Source organism: Gopherus evgoodei, chromosome 7, assembly GCF_007399415.2.
Source record: "Gopherus evgoodei ecotype Sinaloan lineage chromosome 7, rGopEvg1_v1.p, whole genome shotgun sequence".
In the NCBI taxonomy this organism is placed as follows: domain Eukaryota; kingdom Metazoa; phylum Chordata; order Testudines; family Testudinidae; genus Gopherus; species Gopherus evgoodei.
The window spans coordinates 97,144,807-97,160,330 of NC_044328.1; the positions used below are offsets into that span (position 1 = coordinate 97,144,807).

A 15,524-nucleotide genomic window follows, 5' to 3' on the forward strand; every position below is an offset into this window, starting at 1 on the left:
AATACGGGAGGGGGCAGGGAGCAGCTCAGTTCTTGCTGGGGGTGCTGGGCTGAGGATGCAATCAGTATTTAAAGCAGTAGATGCTGCTCCCAGGATGGAACCTTTACTCTCCACATCCCTTTTTCCCTCCCCAGTTTGCTGGCTCAGTGCCACTGCCTGAGGTCATGTGCTGGGTCAGCACTAAAACCCAGCAGGCCCTTTGCTTTAAGCACTAGGTGCTGCATGCTCTCAGCATTAACGACAGAATTTGACCCTCTCTCCATTATCTGTTGTTAGCACCTTCCCGGTCATGCTGCCCAGCAGCTGCTGAATTCCAAACACTTCCAGTACAACTGGGGAGGGAAAGCCCACTCAGCCCCTGGCTGAGTCCAGCGTGTCTGGATTAGTAACAGGCCACTGTGCTCACTTGGTCTGACCTGACCGCAGGTCCTCAAGCATCCCTGAATGCATCCCTGTTTGAACTAGAGGGGATTTGAGAAAAGCATCCTGTCAGATTTAACAAGGGGGATGCCCACTTTGGAGCTTGTGCGGGCTGAGTTTCCCCAAAAGCTGCCTGGCTGCCACCTTCCCCATCTCCTCTGAAATTCCCCTAGACAGGGAGAATTCAGGGACTACCCCTGCCCCCATTCTCACACCAGTGTCCTCCATTTTCCCTCCTATACCAATAGCTTTGTGTGCCCCCATTATTTCTGTCTGATAGAAATGATTCAGGCTGTCAACATTACACTATTGAGTGAGCAGAGATGGGGTATTATATGAGAAGCATTAATAGGCTGGGGCTTTGTGTCGTCCCCCCCCCCCCCTTTTGGTTTTCTGGCCTTTGATGCTTACAACACACCCTGAAATTTTGGATTTGACCAGAAGTGGCATTTAAAAGTGATCATGTTCCACACAGAAATGCTATCAAGTTGACCCTAAGGCCTTTGCAAACTTGGCCAAAAATTTCCAGTGATGGAGAATCCACTCCAGACCTGAATAACTTGTTCCAATGGTTAATCACCCTCCTGTTGAATCTGCATTTTAGTTCCAGTCTGAATTTGTTTAGTTTCAGCTTCCAGCTAGTGGATCTTATTAGATCTTTGTCTGCTATATTGAAAAGCCATCTATGAAATTTTCATTCCCCATGTCAGTACTTTCTAGACCAGGGGTAGGCAACCTATGGCACTGGTGCCAAAGGCGGCACATGAGCTGATTTTCCGTGGCACTCACACTGGCTGGGTCCTGGCCACCAGTCTGGGGAGCTCTGCATTTTAATTTAATTTTAAATGAAGCTTCTTAAACATTTTAAAAACCTTATTTACTTTACATACAACAATAGTTTAGTTATAGACTCATAGACTTTAGATGATCACATTGGTCCTTTCTGACCTTAGTCTGATCTCCTGCACAAAGCAGGCCACAGAACCCTACCCATCCAATTCTATATTATAGACTTATAGAAAGAGACCTTCTAAAAATGTTAAAATGCATTACTGGCGCACGAAATCTTAAATTAGAGTGAATAAATGAAGATTTGGCACAGCACTTCTGAAAGGTTGCCGATCCCTGTTCTAGACTGACCAAGTCACCTTACATGCATCTGAGGAAGTGGGTATTCACCCACGAAAGCTCATGCTCCAAAACGTCTGTTAGTCTATAAGGTGCCACAGGATTCTTTGCTGCTTTTACAAGTCACCTCCTAACCACTTTGTTAAGCGGAAAAGGTTGAGCTCTGTGAGTCTGTCACTACAAGGCAGGCTTTCTAATTCTTTAATCATTCTTGTGGTTCTTCTCCAAACCCTCTCCAGTTTATTCACATGCTTGAATTGTGGACACCAGAACTAGACACAGTATTCCAGCAGTGGCTGCACTAGTGTCAGCTACAGAGGGAATAAAGCCTCTTTTCTGACATGAGATTCCCCTGTTCATACAGCCAAGGATCACATCATCCCTTTTGGCTAAAGCACTACACTAGGAGCTCCTAGTCAGCTGATTATCCCTCTGTCTTTCTGAGACACTATTTCCTAGCATAGACTGAAATGCAATTCCTTCCCCACACTACTGTGAGTCCAGGCCCAATGGGGCCAGTTCTTGTTGAGCAGAGCCTAGCTGGAGCCAAGGGGGGTTCAAAGCAGCAGGAGGTTAAATTAGAACTGGATGCCGGAATGAACAGAGTGAGTCAAGACAGGGGGGAGAAATACTGTCACAGCTCATCCCATAAACAGGAGCTAGTCTGGGGAGCTGCCATGGCATAAGGCAAGCAGAGAGGGAAGGGTTGCATGCAGCTGGAGCTTAGTGGAGAGGAAGATGGGGATTGTAGTAATGGGGGAGTTGGGGTAGGTCTCTTCTCTCCCAGGTACCACTGGGAGGCTACCATAGTAAGAAAAGGAAAACAGTTTTCTCTTGGATTCATGTTATTGTCCCAAATGCACATTGTTTGACTTGGCCAGTGCTGATGGAGGCAGCAGCTGCACCTTGTCCTGCCTTGTTTGTTCTACTTCTTCTGTCTGCCAACTGGATCAGCTAGGATGACTATGCCCCAGCAGACGAGACCTGGAGGGGAGAATGGAAGGAGAGATCAGGGAGTGGCTGTATAGGACTGACTCTCCCCTTAAGGGCATGACCCCCAGAAACTTAAACGGGGTGGTTAACATGTAGTTTCCCTGTAGGTAGGGACTTGCTAGGTCATGAGCCCATATGCTCCTTAAAGCCAGCATAGAAATAGCAGTAGCGGGAGCCATGGAAGTTATCCTAACCCCTCTATGACCTATAATCCCCCTTACCCTGACCTCAGTGACCCCTCCAAGTCCCAGAGAGATGGGGCAATGCCACTGACCCTTCCCCACCCCAGAGGCTGGACTGCCCCTAAGGGGAGTGATTTGTATGGCTAGTCCCATGTAGCTGGTGTGGCCCTTGAACCCTGTCCTTAGGGTGACCTATAACCCCTGCCCCCCAGGTCAATGGCGTCATAGGTCCCTGACATCCAATACGACCTGTGACCCCAGCTCTCACTGACGTGTGGGACGGTTCCCATAGAGATGGGGTCACGCTCTGCCCACCCCTGACCCCGCCGTGACCCCTGACGCGCACTCACTGACTGCGAAGGAGAGCTGGACGATGTTCCATGCGGAGGGGGCGTTGCCCCGGCTCATGATCCTGCGCGGGCCTAGATAGACCCAGTACCCGGCCCCGATCAGCGCCGAGCCGGACAGGATGCGGCAGCTCCAGCAGCTCCCGAACAGCGGCTTCGGCGGAGGCGCGGCCTCCTTGCCCTGCTCCAGGGCCTTAGACATGGCGGCGGGGACAGGAGCAGCAGGAAGTAGCCGGTTCCGAAGATGGCGGCGCCCACTGGGGACCGGAAAGTCCGTCAGGTGGCAAGGAAACCGGCAACAGAGACTTTTGTAACAAAGCGGAACCTGACCCCCGGAAGTACTGGCCCGGCCTATTAGGGCTCTAGGGAGCGGGAGACCTGAACAGCAAGCCCTTCCCGAGAGGGTGCGGTGTCTCAACGTCTACTGTCCGTGTGTCAGTGTCGCCTACTGGCGGATAGTTCCGAGCTCTGAAGCACCTGCCCTTCCCAAGATCCCGTCCGTCCTTGACTGCATCTGTCCAAGGCCCCTCTTGGGCATACCCTGATGGAAACAGTCTTTCCTCCTGGGACAGCTCCATTGCTCCCAGAGGAACTGGAGCCCAGGCTGCACCGCAGGGAAGATGAGGAAAGTTGAAGAGAGCCCTACAGCTAGGTCCCCATGACAAGCTCTCTGTGGGGCTGAGGTAGAACCATTACATGTCCCCAGCTATACAAACATCTGGGAGTAGGAGCGCTGGCTGTGAGGGTAGCTCCTGGCTACTCCAGCCTCTCCCAGCAGGGTGAGCTGTAGGGAGGGAGTTCTCAGATACTCTAGGTCTGGCTTCCAGCAGGGGGTAGTGTAGAAAGCAGGACAGGATTACTGACTGTGAGAGTTCACAGGTACTCCAGACCCAGACTCCCCCAGCAGGGGTGCTGTGGGGAACACAGCATGAGCATAAACTTGGGTTGGAAAACTTGGAATTCTCAGTAGCTGTTGCAAGGTTTTGTTTTGCCTTTAATAGTGTACATTATTGATACAGGTCTCACCCTTTACTGGTATTATCCTATAAATAATCAAACATGGTTCCTTCAGTACAGTCTGAATCGATACCAGAGCAAGGGGCACAGGCCAGGGCACAAAGCAACAGGAGGCTTAAGTAGTTTTTTATTTATATCAAAAACTTTAACAACTATTATTCAACATTATCATTATTCCTTTGTATTGCAGTAGCACCAACTCTGCTCCATTCTGGTTCTTATACAGTCCTATTCCCTGGGGTATCTGGCTTCTTTGTGAATGATGCATTAAGTGATATGACTAACATTTGCCACAGCTGGTTCTTTCAACAAGGAGGAGCAAAGGAAGATTTTTGTTACTGCTATCATTATGGCTGGGTTTTTTTAGAGATGATATATTCTATGTGCGGATGTTCGCAAAGGCAGGTTGGAGATGTGGCCCAGACCGTTGGAGTGGAAGATGGGGAAATTGGGGTTGATTCTTAGTTCCTGGGGGAGTTTATTACAATCTGGGATCAGCCCCCTGGGAAGCACTGTCTCTTGTACAGACAAACTGATGCCAGAGTTCTGTTGTGCCTGAGGAGCAGAGTGCTCTGCTCTACTGGTCCTCAAGCTTTAGGCAACTTGGGCTCAGCCATGGAGCACAATGAAGATAAGAACCAAGGCCCTGAGTTTAACTTAGGGGAAGTCAGTATAGAGGGGAGGAGGCAGGTGTACTACACTCATGATAGCCTGTGCTGCTGAGAATATGGACTACAGCATTCTCTACATCTAGAAGCTCCCATCAGGGATCTATGGGGAAGAGCTGGCCCCTACCCCAACTGCACAATCCCAGTATACCATGAGAAGTAGGTACACCAAACTGACAGAAGGAAACATAAAGCTACAATTACTTAATGTTTCTGTTGCTGAAGGCCAGTCAAGCCAGGATCCCATTCTGCTAGGGGCTTTAAAGACCTAGAGCAAATAACAGACCCTACACCAAAAATCTTGCAATAGAAAAGCCAAACCCTCACCGGGTGATAAGACACAATACCAGAGTGGGAAAGGTGGAGGAATAACAGTATCAGCCTGTGCAGTTTTTAGCCTGCTGGGAGGGGCATCTACCCCCCACCAGCTGCCTGGATATTATCAAAATTCAGTTCTGTGGGAGGCATGATGATTAACATAAGAGGCAGCAACCCCATTGCACCAGCTGCTTTAACTACAACAACAGATGGGTCTTTACAAGGTTTTACTAGGTTAGTTTATTAAAGACCTGAAAATGCTGCTTTTTTACCCCATACTGTAGTTTTTGCTCTGTCAGATCTGCATGACCCCCATACCCAGTGGGTGTAACCAGGGGCTGGGAATAAGAGACAGAGGGGGGCTGGGAATAAGAGACAGAGGGGCCCCCCCCGTCAGCATAATGGTCACTGATCATAACAGCAGCTGACAGCCAGGGAGTGTTCATCCCATTCTGGCCTGTGGGAGACCACAGATGGCTTCAGGAATGGAAAATGCAGCCTGCTCTACCTCAGGGGGGTCTCAGGACCAGTTGCCTTGGCTCCCAGTTGGGAGGGAGATGATCAGGTGTCACTTGCTCCAGTCCGGTGAAGGCCGCCGGGCCACATTCTCATTTGTTTCAGCTGCCTCTTTGATCGCTGCCATTACCCGCTCATTCTGGTGTCGCGTCTCCGCCCAGCGCACGGGGTTTGTCTCCTGCAGCTCCTGAGAAGAGAAGGGAGGGGTCGGGGGGGGCGCGAGGTGTTTGGTGGTTTCTAGACCTCCCCCATCTCCCTGAAAAGAGAGTGGAGCGGCCGTTTCTAGTTCCCTTCTCCCTGACCCAAGACATTTTGGTTTCCAGGCCCCCTCACCTTGGCTATCTCCCGCCTGCGCTGCTCCCGCGGCATTACCAGCGCCCAGGCCCCGACCCCCAGCCCCGTGGTCCCGGCCACCATCAGGCTCCCGAGCACCAGGCGTCGCAGGAGTTCCATTGGGCCGCGGTGTGAAAAACCCTGAGCGGCCACAGAGTTCTGGCCCCCGGGGGATGGGACAGACAGAAGGTACCAGAGAGAGTGCGGGAGGGGTCCGGGCAGAGCGTCCTGTCATGCTGCCATAGAGAGGCGGTGTGAGCCAGGCACCACCATAGAGAGCATGCGCTGTGGGTAGAGCGCCTCCTTTTGCTACTATAGCGAGACAGCGGAGTGGGGCCCGAATGTCCGAAATTTGCTACCATAGAAAGGAGGGACTGGTGGGCCAGAGCGTCCTATTGCAACCATAGAGATCAGAGGATTTACATGCCATAGAGAGGGGTGTGTACTGGGCTAGACTAGCCGCTCCCCCACTGCAGAGAGGGTGTGTCGCTGGGCCAGAGGGCCTGATCTCCCACCATAGGGCAGGGGGGCGTGGGTGCGCCAAACCATCCAGCATAAAGAGGGGTGGTGTGGGGCTGGGACGGGCCAGGTGTCTGCTCCCCCATCATACAAAGGGCTGGAGCGGTTTTGTGCCTAGGTCACTGTGCCTGCGCTGGTCCCCACTGGGCAGGCACCCAAGTCCCCAAACGTGCTTCGCCCCCTCAGAGAGCAGTTGGAGGGAAGCAAGTTGACAGGGGGTTACACAGGCTTTACCTGCCCAGGCAGCCCGGTCTGGAGAGGCACAGAGGAGTCAGTCCCTTGCAGTGTAGATGGGGGAATGTATTTGTGCAGGTCTTGCTTTGCCTAGGCTGCTTCTATGCTCAGCAGCTAGGAGGCCTTAGTTCCTCGGTAGTTAGTTCCACTGACCCCTCCCCCTGCCTCTTCCTGTGACTGGGCCTCCCCACTCCAGGCTTCCCTCAGACAACCCCTAAACCTCCTGCATCAGGGCTCTGCTGACCCTGTTCTGCATTAGTCTTGGGCAGTGCATTAGGGAGACACAAATGAGCCAAATGGATTTCATCTGATCAATCCCAGGGCTGCACCTGGCCAGGGGACCCTTTGTCGTGAAGGCAGCTCTGTTCTGGTCCCTCTCCACCAGGCAGGGGAAGGGGGTGGGGATTTGTGCCCTGGTCCTCCCTGGGAAGCATTCGCACTTGCAAGTGGGAGCAGGGGGCACTCAAACTTCTGTCCCCTTTCCTCAGTGGGCAAATCACTGGTTCTGAGGCTCCCCATCTTGTGGTTTGTAATGATGGAGAATGGTCTGGGAAGGGGTGCGGGTATTTCTCCCACAGCCCATGATGCTGTGAATGTGCCCCATGGTGGCCTCTCTAATCTGTCCAGGGCTCATCACCCTAATCCCATTAAGGCCCCTTTAAACTTTGGGAGTCACGTAATCAGGCTGTCTTAGACCTGGGCATGACAGGGAAATGGGGCCATGGAGTGGCCTGGAAACTGGACAAAGCTTGAGGTGGGGCCTTCCCAATCACAGGGGCTCTGGGACCCTGTTCATTGCTCCATGGTTGACAAACTAATCCAGTCCTGCCCTGACCCAGTTCATGGTGAAAGCCAACCTGCATCTGCTGATTCACTCTCTTCCCCTGCCCCCCAATGGCTGGAGCAGCCCCAGGGATCCAGTGGCCTTGCCCCTTAGCTGGGGTGTGCAAGCTTCATGCCAGAGGCTGAGATCTGGGTCCCCCATTTGGTCTTTAAAGAGCTCCCCCACCTCCAGGGCAGCCAGTTAGCTGCTTGGGCAGTTCCCATGAGGTCACTGGATGATTAACTGAAGCCCTGATTCCAATCCTCCCCTCATGTAATTATCCATGTCCTGGGACAACTCCCGCCCAGGGCAGCAGCTGTCCCTGCCCCGATCTGGTCTGGGCTCCCACCTTAGTCTGTAGGTGCAGGGTGTGGGAACATCTCCCTGGAGCAGATAGTCCTCATAGTATGGGGGATGGGGTGGGGTGGGGCCCAGGGCTGAGAATGCAGTCCAGGAAGGAGGGGATCCAAGAGGAGAGCACTCTCCCTGGGGTGGGGAGTATTGAATGCAGGGGGGATTCAAGGGCTGGGAATACAGGGGGGCCCAGCAGGGGAGCTCTTATCAGGTTGGGGGGCACTGACAATGCAGAGGGTCCTAGCAGGGAGCATTGACTAGGGGAATCCAGCCCCCAACCCTCTATCCCAGTCCCCTCCCCTCTGCACCATAGGGTTGTTGTGCCCAGAGGATTAGCTTGATGTCAGGACAAAGCGCTTACAGCGCCTGGAGCATCTGTCAGCTCCTTGCCCTGGGGACTGCTGGGCCCTGTAATCCCCACACATCCTGCAATGGCCCAGGGCAGCGCCTGATGGTGAGTGACCGACCGGGGTGCTGCAGGATGTGTGTGTGTCAGCGCAGGCACAGACTCTCTCTGTCCCCATAAGGGAGGTGATAGTCTAGCTGAAAGGGGGAGGTGACCCTTGGCAAGGGTTGGGGGTGTCACAGTGAGGCTCTTTGGGGCAGGGAAGTGCTCCTTCCCCCCCCAGGGGAAGGGCTGGGAGCCCCTCTGTGTGGGGTCTGTGAAGCTCGGGATCCCCTACAGTGGTAGGACCAGGAGTCCCAGTGTGTGTATATGGGATTCTGTGGTGTGGGGAATCCTCTCTTCTCCCCCCACCCCAACAATCTGGTGAAGGGCCTGAATTCCCAGTGCAGAGGTGTCTGAACTTTAGGGCTTGGATCCTGGGAAATAGTCGTGGGGCTTAACCCTGGCTGGGTGGAGGAAGGAGACGGGGCCATTCCTAGCTTTGACCCCCAGTTTCTATCCCCAGCATCGCCATGGCTGAAGGAACTCTGGATTGTGGTGGTGCTCCATCCCAGGCAGTGCTGACCCCTGGTGAGGCCTGCACCCCCATCCAGCTACCTGTGGCGATCCCAGGGCGGAACAGCCTGGCCTGGCCCCACAGCACTGACCAGAAGATGCAGTGGCTATCAGAAGTGGGAAGGAGCCCCATCCAGACAGAGCCTCCCGCACAGAACCAGGTGAGACACCCCCTTCCTGAGACATCCCCCCACTGGGTCCCCTGAGATGAGGCCCCCATGGAGAGCTAGGTGAGCCCCTCAGGACAGAACCCCCTGCACTACTGCCCCCATCTCCTGTGGATCAGATCCAAATCCCCATTCTCATATCAGGGCCTTACTGCCCTGCCTTGCCCCCCACCCCGCCATTCCAAGTCTCTGGGTAGCTAGGCTCCCGCAGCGCCCAAACCAACCCCCTTATCCGCTGTGCCTAGTTCTTCCTGGAGCCATGTGAGATGGGCAGAGGCGCCCCTACAGGGCTGTGCGAGGAGTTGTGCAAAGGTCTCCCTGAGGAGCTGTGTGAGGTGATGTGCGAGGATCCTCAAAGGGAGCCGTGCGAGGTGGCATGCGTGGAGCTGTGTGAGGACACTCCTCCCTGGGAGCTGTGCAGGGATCCCTCCATGGAGCCATGTGAAGGGCCGTGCAAGGAGATGTGCAAAGATCCTCCCCCCAGGAAGCCATGCGAGGGCCCCCTTGGAAGCCCAGTGCAGGGGAAGGCCCGGCTGCCATCAATTGTGGTGGAACCCACAGAGGTGGGAGAGGTGGAAAGCGGGGAGCTGCGTTGGCCCCCAGATGACTTCCTGCTGCTGGAGGGCCAGGACGAGCTCTTCACTGATGAAGAGGAGCAAGCAGCAGGGCCGGGGCCTGGTGAGTCTGGAGGGCAGGGCTGGGGCCTGGAGAGTGGGGGGCGAGGCTGGGAGAGCCTGGGGGCAGGGCGGGGCTGGGAGAGTCTGGGGGCCAGGGCCGGGGCCTGGTGAGTCTGGAGGGCAGGGCTGGGGCCTGGAGAGTGGGGGGCGGGGCTGGGAGAGCCTGGGGGCAGGGTGGGGCTGGGAGAGTCTGGGGGCAGGGCCGGGTGCTGGTGAGTCTGGAGGGCAGGGCTGGGGCCTGGAGAGTGGGGGGCGAGGCTGGGAGAGCCTGGGGGCAGGGCGAGGCTGGGAGAGTCTGGGGGCCGGGGCCGGGGCCTGGTGAGTCTGGAGGGCAGGGCTGGGGCCTGGAGAGTGGGGGGCGAGGCTGGGAGAGTCTGGGGGCAGGGCGAGGCTGGGAGAGTCTGGGGGCCGGGGCCAGGGCCTGGTGAGTCTGGAGGGCAGGGCTGGGGCCTGGAGAGTGGGGGGCGAGGCTGGGAGAGCCTGGGGGCAGGGCGGGGCTGGGAGAGTCTGGGGGCAGGGCAAGGCTGAGAGAGCCTGGGGGCAGGGCGGGGCTGGGAGAGTCTGGGGGCCAGGGCCGGGGCCTGGATCAACAGGACCCCGGGATACAGACCAGAACCCTTTGTTTTGGAGGCACCTCAGGATCTGGGCTTCCCAGCCTCCATGGCGAGAGCCCCATTGGGAGGGGACTGTGGCCCCATAAAGCTCTGGGGGCTGGGATGTGCTGCAGGAGCTCCTCCCCCATTCAGTGTATCTATGAGGCTATTAGGGGGTCAGGGTGTGGGGCTGGACCTGCTCTCCATCTCCATTCAGTGCCTCAGCCATGGTCAAATTGTGAGGGGAGTGTGGAGGGGATCCAGCTGGCTGCCGAGGCCTGGGGGCTGCTGGGGCCTTGAGGGAAGCTGCCAGAGGAGCTATAGGAGGCAAAAAGGCAGGGAAGGGCTTGTCAGCGCCTAGAAATGTCCTTGGACATTCTGGAGTGAGAGGGCCGTCATCCTGCTTATCTCAGTCCACGCCCAGTGTCCACATGGGGCTTATCCCGAAATAGCTAGTGGTCAATTTCCAAGAGCAGACAAGCCCTAGGAGGGATTTTCCTCTGTACAGCATATTGGTGAGCCTGATCCTGGGGCTCTGAGGGCCACACTGGAGAATTGGAGGGGATCTGGAGGGCAGGAGAAAACGCCCGCCAGTGGGAGACTGAAAGAACTCTGCCTGTTTAGCTCAGGTGTCTGAGGCCTTTGCGGGGAGAAAACAGCAGTTAGGGAAGGGCTCGAACTGTGCAGAGGCAGGCAGAACAAAAATAGTTGCTGGAAGCTGAAGCAAAGTAATTCAAGTTAGAAACAAGGCCCAAATTTGTCCCATGACAGGCAATTGACCATTGGAACAAGCTCCCCAGGGCAGGGGCAGAGTTTCCATCTTCAGTCCAGGCTGGCTTCCTCTCTGGAAGGCTCTTCAGTTAAATACGAATGATTGGGCTCAATGCAGGAGTGCTGGGGGACATTCTCCAGCCTGTGCTACACAGGAGGGCAGATTACATGATCTAAAGGTCCCTTCTGGCCTGACACTCTCTGCCTCTTTGACTGGGGGAATGATTCTGCCACTTATCCCCAGGGCCCACAACTTGGATGAGTGAGTTGCTGTTTGACAGCCGCCTTAGAGCAGTGCCCTGCCAGATTTGACACCGTGCCCTGTACCTTTTCCCACAATGCAATTAATAGGCAGGTTTAAAACAAGCAAGAGGAGGTGTTCACACCTGTGGAACCCATTGCCTGGGGATGTTGTGAAGGCCAAAAGTATAACTGGATTCAGAAAATAATTAGATGAATGCATGGAGGCTAGGTCCATCAATGGCTATTAGCCAAGATGGTCAGGGACACAGCCCCATGCTCTGGGTGTCCCTGAACCTCTAACTGCCAGAAGCTCGAGAATCAGACACTGGTGGATCTCTCCGGCATTGCCCTGTTCCATACACCCACCCTGAAGCTCTGGCACTGGTCACTGGTGGAGACAGGATACTGGGCTGGATGGACCTTTGCTCTGACCCCGTATGGTAGCTCCTGTGTTCGTATGACCTTTCCCTTGGGGTAGGGACCTTTCAGATGTTCTTCATGCTATTGCAAGGTGCCCTCTGCGAGGACTGGCACAGGATGCCACAGCTTACTTACTGCCTGAGCGCCCAGCTGATCGGAGCTTAAGGGGGTGGCTGTGACGCATCAAGTCCTGGGACTGTCCTGCCCAAGGGGCTGTTGCATCTCTCCTTGGGCCATCCTGCTGTGACTGTGATCAGCAGGGATGTCTGAGCTGGGGCCCTCTGAGAGTGCAGCTGACAGGGCGTTCTCTGCCATGGCCCTGGCCCCATGGGCTTTGCCCCCCACCTATAGTTTGAGTTAGCTAAAGCCACCAGGCTGGGAGGCATTGGGGAGGGATCTGTTAACGCTGCTGGCATGGAGCTGGATGGTTAATGGAGCTTGGGCTGGCAGCTTCTCCTGAGGGTGAGGCTTAGGGGAGGAGAGTGGCCTAGGGACATGGGAGGAGGGTTGGAGGAGCATTCAGCTTGGGGGGAGGGGCCTGGGGAGCACAGAGGGGAAGGCCTTAGTATTTAAATAGATATTATTCTAACAGGGCCCCACATTGCCTCCAGTGCTGCTCCACAGGCTCTGACCTCAGGCCTCTCCCTGTGCTTTGTTTCAGGGGCCACTGCTCTGGAGAGCAGCCTGGATGAAGTGCTGCTGTGAGGCTGCCAGGGCAGAGGGGACCCCACTCCCCGCCCCGCCCCAGACCCCACTAGAGACCCAGCTGTAGCCTTGTCGGGGGGGTGCAACTCAGGGACCAAGGACACCCTCCCCAGGAGCTGGACAGCAGCAGGAGGGGATGGGCCCCCTGCCACCAGAACCTTAGGGGGCAGAATAAGACCAGCCTGGGGCACCCTCTTGGCTGGATCCAGTGCCCCTCATCTGTGAGTAAGAGTCAGCCTGACTTTGATCTGGGACAGCAGCACTATGGGGCACGCACTGCCCCCACCACCTCCAGGAGCTGGGGCCCAGACTGGGCACCTGCTCTGTATGGACAGTGGGGACCCAAGGCTCAGGGGAGCTGGGGGCCCTGCCTGCAGGGTTTGTGCTGGTGGGTATAAGGTGCCCCCTCCTCTCCTGCTGAGCTCAGCAATAAAAGGTTCCTGTCCTAGCTGTGGTGTCTCACTGTGAAGTGGTTGGCAAGGCCCTGGGAACAGGTGTAGTGTCCCAGTGGGGCCGGGCTCCCGGGGGCTGCAAGCTCCACACTCTCCGAGCCCCAGGTGGTGTTTGAGGTGTGGGGAGGAAGGGAGGCAGCAATACCTGGGCACCTGAATCTGGGGTGCAGGGCCCCCAGATGATGCAGTAGGAGGAGTATGCTGTTCAAGGGGGGGAGTTGCCCACAATGGGGGTGACCACCCCTAGATGTAGGGAGATAGAATACTGAGCCAGACTCCAGCAAGGTGCTAATTCCTTTATTAATGATTCTCCAGCTGTCTTGGGCACCCCCACCCTGAGCACATGCTGCTGTGGAAGTCCCCTGGCACACTGGCTGGAGGCACCATCCCCATAGTCCCTAATGCCCCCCCACCCTCAGTCCTAAACTCCCTTTGGGCAGGGTCCCTGATTCCCCACCCCCATATCCATGGCCCCATAGCCCAGGGTCTCCTGTGTTCTTCTAGTTCAGTGCCACAGTGGTTGGTGTCTCCAGGGCCGGCCTGCAGAGCGTGTAGACATAGTAGCACATGCCACCAAGGTGCCCGACTTCCTGCACTGTCACGCCAGGTGCCCCAGCCTGCTCCAGGAAAGGGACTCTGGCATCTGGGTCCTCATCTGAAAACTGCAGCAAGCTGCCCCCAGGGCACAGCACCCGGAGGCACTCGGCCACCAGCCGCCTGGCCTGGCTTGGCCCCTGGGCGCAGCGCAGCAGTGAATCACACGTGCCCTTGTCCAGCACCAGGTGGAAAGAACCATCCCCAAAGCCACCCCCCTCAAGGTCAGTGGCATCAGCTACATGGAGGTGAAGCTGGGAGAGGGGGTGTCGGGGTGGGGGGACCTCCTGGAGCAGCCGGTGAAGAGACTTGATAGCCACAGGTGACACATCCACACAGGAGATGTGGACAGGGTGTGGGGAGTCCCGGTATAGCCCCAGGCTCAGATCTGAAGTGCCACAGCCGACTTCGAGCACGCGAGTGGGGTTGGGATTGGGTTCAGGGGGGCCGCACCCCCGCAGGGCTGGGAGCAGGAGCCCAGAGATGGCCATGTAGTCGAAGAACCAGTTGAAATGGCTGGGGGTGCCAGCTGTGTCCTGCTGTGTGTAGAAGCGGTCCCATGTGCCAGGCTGGGCCATGCTGTGGAGCAGGCCATCTGGGAAGAGGAAAGAGGGGTCAGTCCATGGGCTGGGGAGTTGGTGGGTGGAGGGGAGAAGATCCCAGCAGGGCCAATGGGGAGGGGTCTGAAGCTCTATAGAGCCTGGATTGCCCAGTCTCAGCTCAGGCCTAGGCTGGATCCCAGCCCTGTGGAGTTATGATGGAGGGGTATTGGAGAGCCCCTGCTACCCATGCTGACTCCCCTTGGGTGGCTGGGTGATGCAGAGGGTGCAACCCCACCCTGGAGCCCAGGGCTGCCCGGGGGGGGGGGAGGGGAGGAAAAATGGGGCAATTTGCCCCAAGCCCCGCAGGGGCCCCCACGAGAGTTTTTCAGGGCCTCTGGAGCGGGGTCCTTCACTCACTCGGGGGGCCCCAGAAAACTCTTATGGGGCCCAGGCCTCCAGAGCTGCTTCCGCTCCCCGTCTTCGGCAGCAATTTGGCGGCACGAGGTCCTTTCACTCTGGGACCCGCTGCCAAAGTATCCCAAAGACCCACAGCGGGGGGTCCTTCCACCCCAGGACCCACCGCCAAAGTGCCAGACCCCTGAATCCTCTCAGTGGCCCTGCTAGAGCCAGCAGACAGAGACAAAAGATCTTGGAGCAACCCTACATGGAGCCCACATATGCTGCGGAGCTGGGGATGAGGTAAGTGAGACTGAATGTGCCATTTCTGGGGCTGTGATCCCCCTGCCAACTGGCCCCATGGTGCTAGGACCACCCCTCCCCCCAGTCTGAGCCCATCTCCCCCATCATAACCCAGCCTGACTCCATATGACCTGGATCCTCACCTCTCCAAGTAACCCCATAGGGCAAGGACCCTTCCCACCTGTCCCTCAATCTGATCCCATCTCCTCCCACACCCCCTAACCTTACCCATAGGGCTGAGATCTCCATCTCCCCCACCCCTAGGCTGATCTCATAGTGCTGGGCCCCAACTGTGTGGCACTCTCTCCCTGCCCCAGCCTGACCCCATGAGGCCAGGACTCTCACCTTCCCCCCAATCTATCTCCCCTATACCTCCCAGCCTTACCCCACGGGCCAACCTCATCTCCCCTGCCCCCAGCATGATGCTCTAACCCAATGGGACAAAGACCCCCATCTTCTGCCCCTACAACTGATCCAATGGGACTGGGAACCCCCATCCCTCACTCCATGGCCCCTCCCCCCCGAACCTGCCTGTGCCCTTCCCAGTCCACTCTGCCCCCCGCAGTACGTGGGAGACCCCTGGCGGGGGGAACTAGCACCCACTGTGGGGACCGGACGCATCCCAGCCCATCCTGCCGGGGGGGGGGCGGGCTTTGCCCCCTAGATCACCCCGCCGCGGAGTTGGCACCCACCTGCCCAGGAGCAGAGCGGCCGGAGCAGGGGCCCCAGGGCCGGGCCGCGCCACGCGGGGAGCATGAGCAGTGCCATGTGGCGGGGCCTAAGCCCGGACTCCGGCGCCTTGGGGCCCGGCTGCCCCGCGCCCTTCCTGCGGCTGCGCTCCGGGAGGC

General features: G+C 56.9%; 4 protein-coding genes across 5 annotated transcripts; 1 reads left to right on the forward strand and 3 right to left on the reverse strand.

Annotated features, from left to right (window-relative positions):
• Nucleotides 1-2,375: 2,375 nt before the first annotated feature.
• DMAC1 (distal membrane arm assembly complex 1) lies at nt 2,376-3,467 on the reverse strand. The gene is made up of 2 exons (XM_030569945.1): nt 3,074-3,467; nt 2,376-2,532 (listed from the first exon to the last, which is right to left on the reverse strand). The coding sequence occupies exons 1-2, from the start codon at nt 3,270-3,272 to the stop codon at nt 2,474-2,476; spliced, it is 258 nt and encodes an 85-aa protein (XP_030425805.1). The 5' UTR covers nt 3,273-3,467; the 3' UTR covers nt 2,376-2,473.
• A 727-nt stretch (nt 3,468-4,194) lies between these two features.
• Nucleotides 4,195-6,141, reverse strand: LOC115654997 (ubiquinol-cytochrome-c reductase complex assembly factor 3-like). Its single transcript, XM_030569947.1, has 2 exons — nt 5,923-6,141; nt 4,195-5,776 (listed from the first exon to the last, which is right to left on the reverse strand). Exons 1-2 carry the CDS (start codon nt 6,040-6,042, stop codon nt 5,642-5,644), a joined length of 255 nt encoding a protein of 84 aa, XP_030425807.1. The 5' UTR covers nt 6,043-6,141; the 3' UTR covers nt 4,195-5,641.
• Nucleotides 6,142-6,271: 130 nt separating this feature from the next.
• LOC115654995 lies at nt 6,272-12,837 on the forward strand. 2 transcript variants are annotated; one of them, XM_030569943.1, is made up of 4 exons: nt 6,272-6,360; nt 8,764-8,974; nt 9,226-9,658; nt 12,346-12,837. In XM_030569943.1, exons 2-4 carry the CDS (start codon nt 8,771-8,773, stop codon nt 12,387-12,389), a joined length of 681 nt encoding a protein of 226 aa, XP_030425803.1. In that variant the 5' UTR covers nt 6,272-6,360; nt 8,764-8,770; the 3' UTR covers nt 12,390-12,837. The 2 variants fall into 2 exon arrangements, with proteins under 2 accessions (XP_030425803.1, XP_030425804.1); XM_030569944.1 differs by lacking the exon at nt 6,272-6,360 and adding an exon at nt 8,099-8,306.
• Nucleotides 12,838-13,122: 285 nt separating this feature from the next.
• Nucleotides 13,123-15,518, reverse strand: CSKMT (citrate synthase lysine methyltransferase). Its single transcript, XM_030569506.1, has 2 exons — nt 15,369-15,518; nt 13,123-14,030 (listed from the first exon to the last, which is right to left on the reverse strand). The coding sequence occupies exons 1-2, from the start codon at nt 15,442-15,444 to the stop codon at nt 13,342-13,344; spliced, it is 765 nt and encodes a 254-aa protein (XP_030425366.1). The 5' UTR covers nt 15,445-15,518; the 3' UTR covers nt 13,123-13,341.
• Nucleotides 15,519-15,524: the final 6 nt, after the last annotated feature.

What these genes read in the sequence shown, in the direction of transcription:
- LOC115654995 (XM_030569943.1), top strand. Translation starts at nt 8,771, where the DNA reads ATGGCTGAAGGAACTCTGGATTGTGGTGGTGCTCCATCCCAGGCAGTG. An exon ending in AGCCTCCCGCACAGAACCAG is followed by an intron (nt 8,975 to 9,225) that starts GTGAGACACCCC and finishes CGCTGTGCCTAG; the next exon opens with TTCTTCCTGGAGCCATGTGA. An exon ending in AGCAGCAGGGCCGGGGCCTG is followed by an intron (nt 9,659 to 12,345) that starts GTGAGTCTGGAG and finishes GCTTTGTTTCAG; the next exon opens with GGGCCACTGCTCTGGAGAGC.
- CSKMT (XM_030569506.1), bottom strand. Translation starts at nt 15,444, where the DNA reads ATGGCACTGCTCATGCTCCCCGCGTGGCGCGGCCCGGCCCTGGGGCCC. An exon ending in GCCGCTCTGCTCCTGGGCAG is followed by an intron (nt 14,031 to 15,368) that starts GTGGGTGCCAAC and finishes TCCTCTTCCCAG; the next exon opens with ATGGCCTGCTCCACAGCATG.
- LOC115654997 (XM_030569947.1), bottom strand. Translation starts at nt 6,042, where the DNA reads ATGGAACTCCTGCGACGCCTGGTGCTCGGGAGCCTGATGGTGGCCGGG. An exon ending in GCAGGCGGGAGATAGCCAAG is followed by an intron (nt 5,777 to 5,922) that starts GTGAGGGGGCCT and finishes TTCTCTTCTCAG; the next exon opens with GAGCTGCAGGAGACAAACCC.
- DMAC1 (XM_030569945.1), bottom strand. Translation starts at nt 3,272, where the DNA reads ATGTCTAAGGCCCTGGAGCAGGGCAAGGAGGCCGCGCCTCCGCCGAAG. An exon ending in CCAGCTCTCCTTCGCAGTCA is followed by an intron (nt 2,533 to 3,073) that starts GTGAGTGCGCGT and finishes TCTCCCCTCCAG; the next exon opens with GTCTCGTCTGCTGGGGCATA.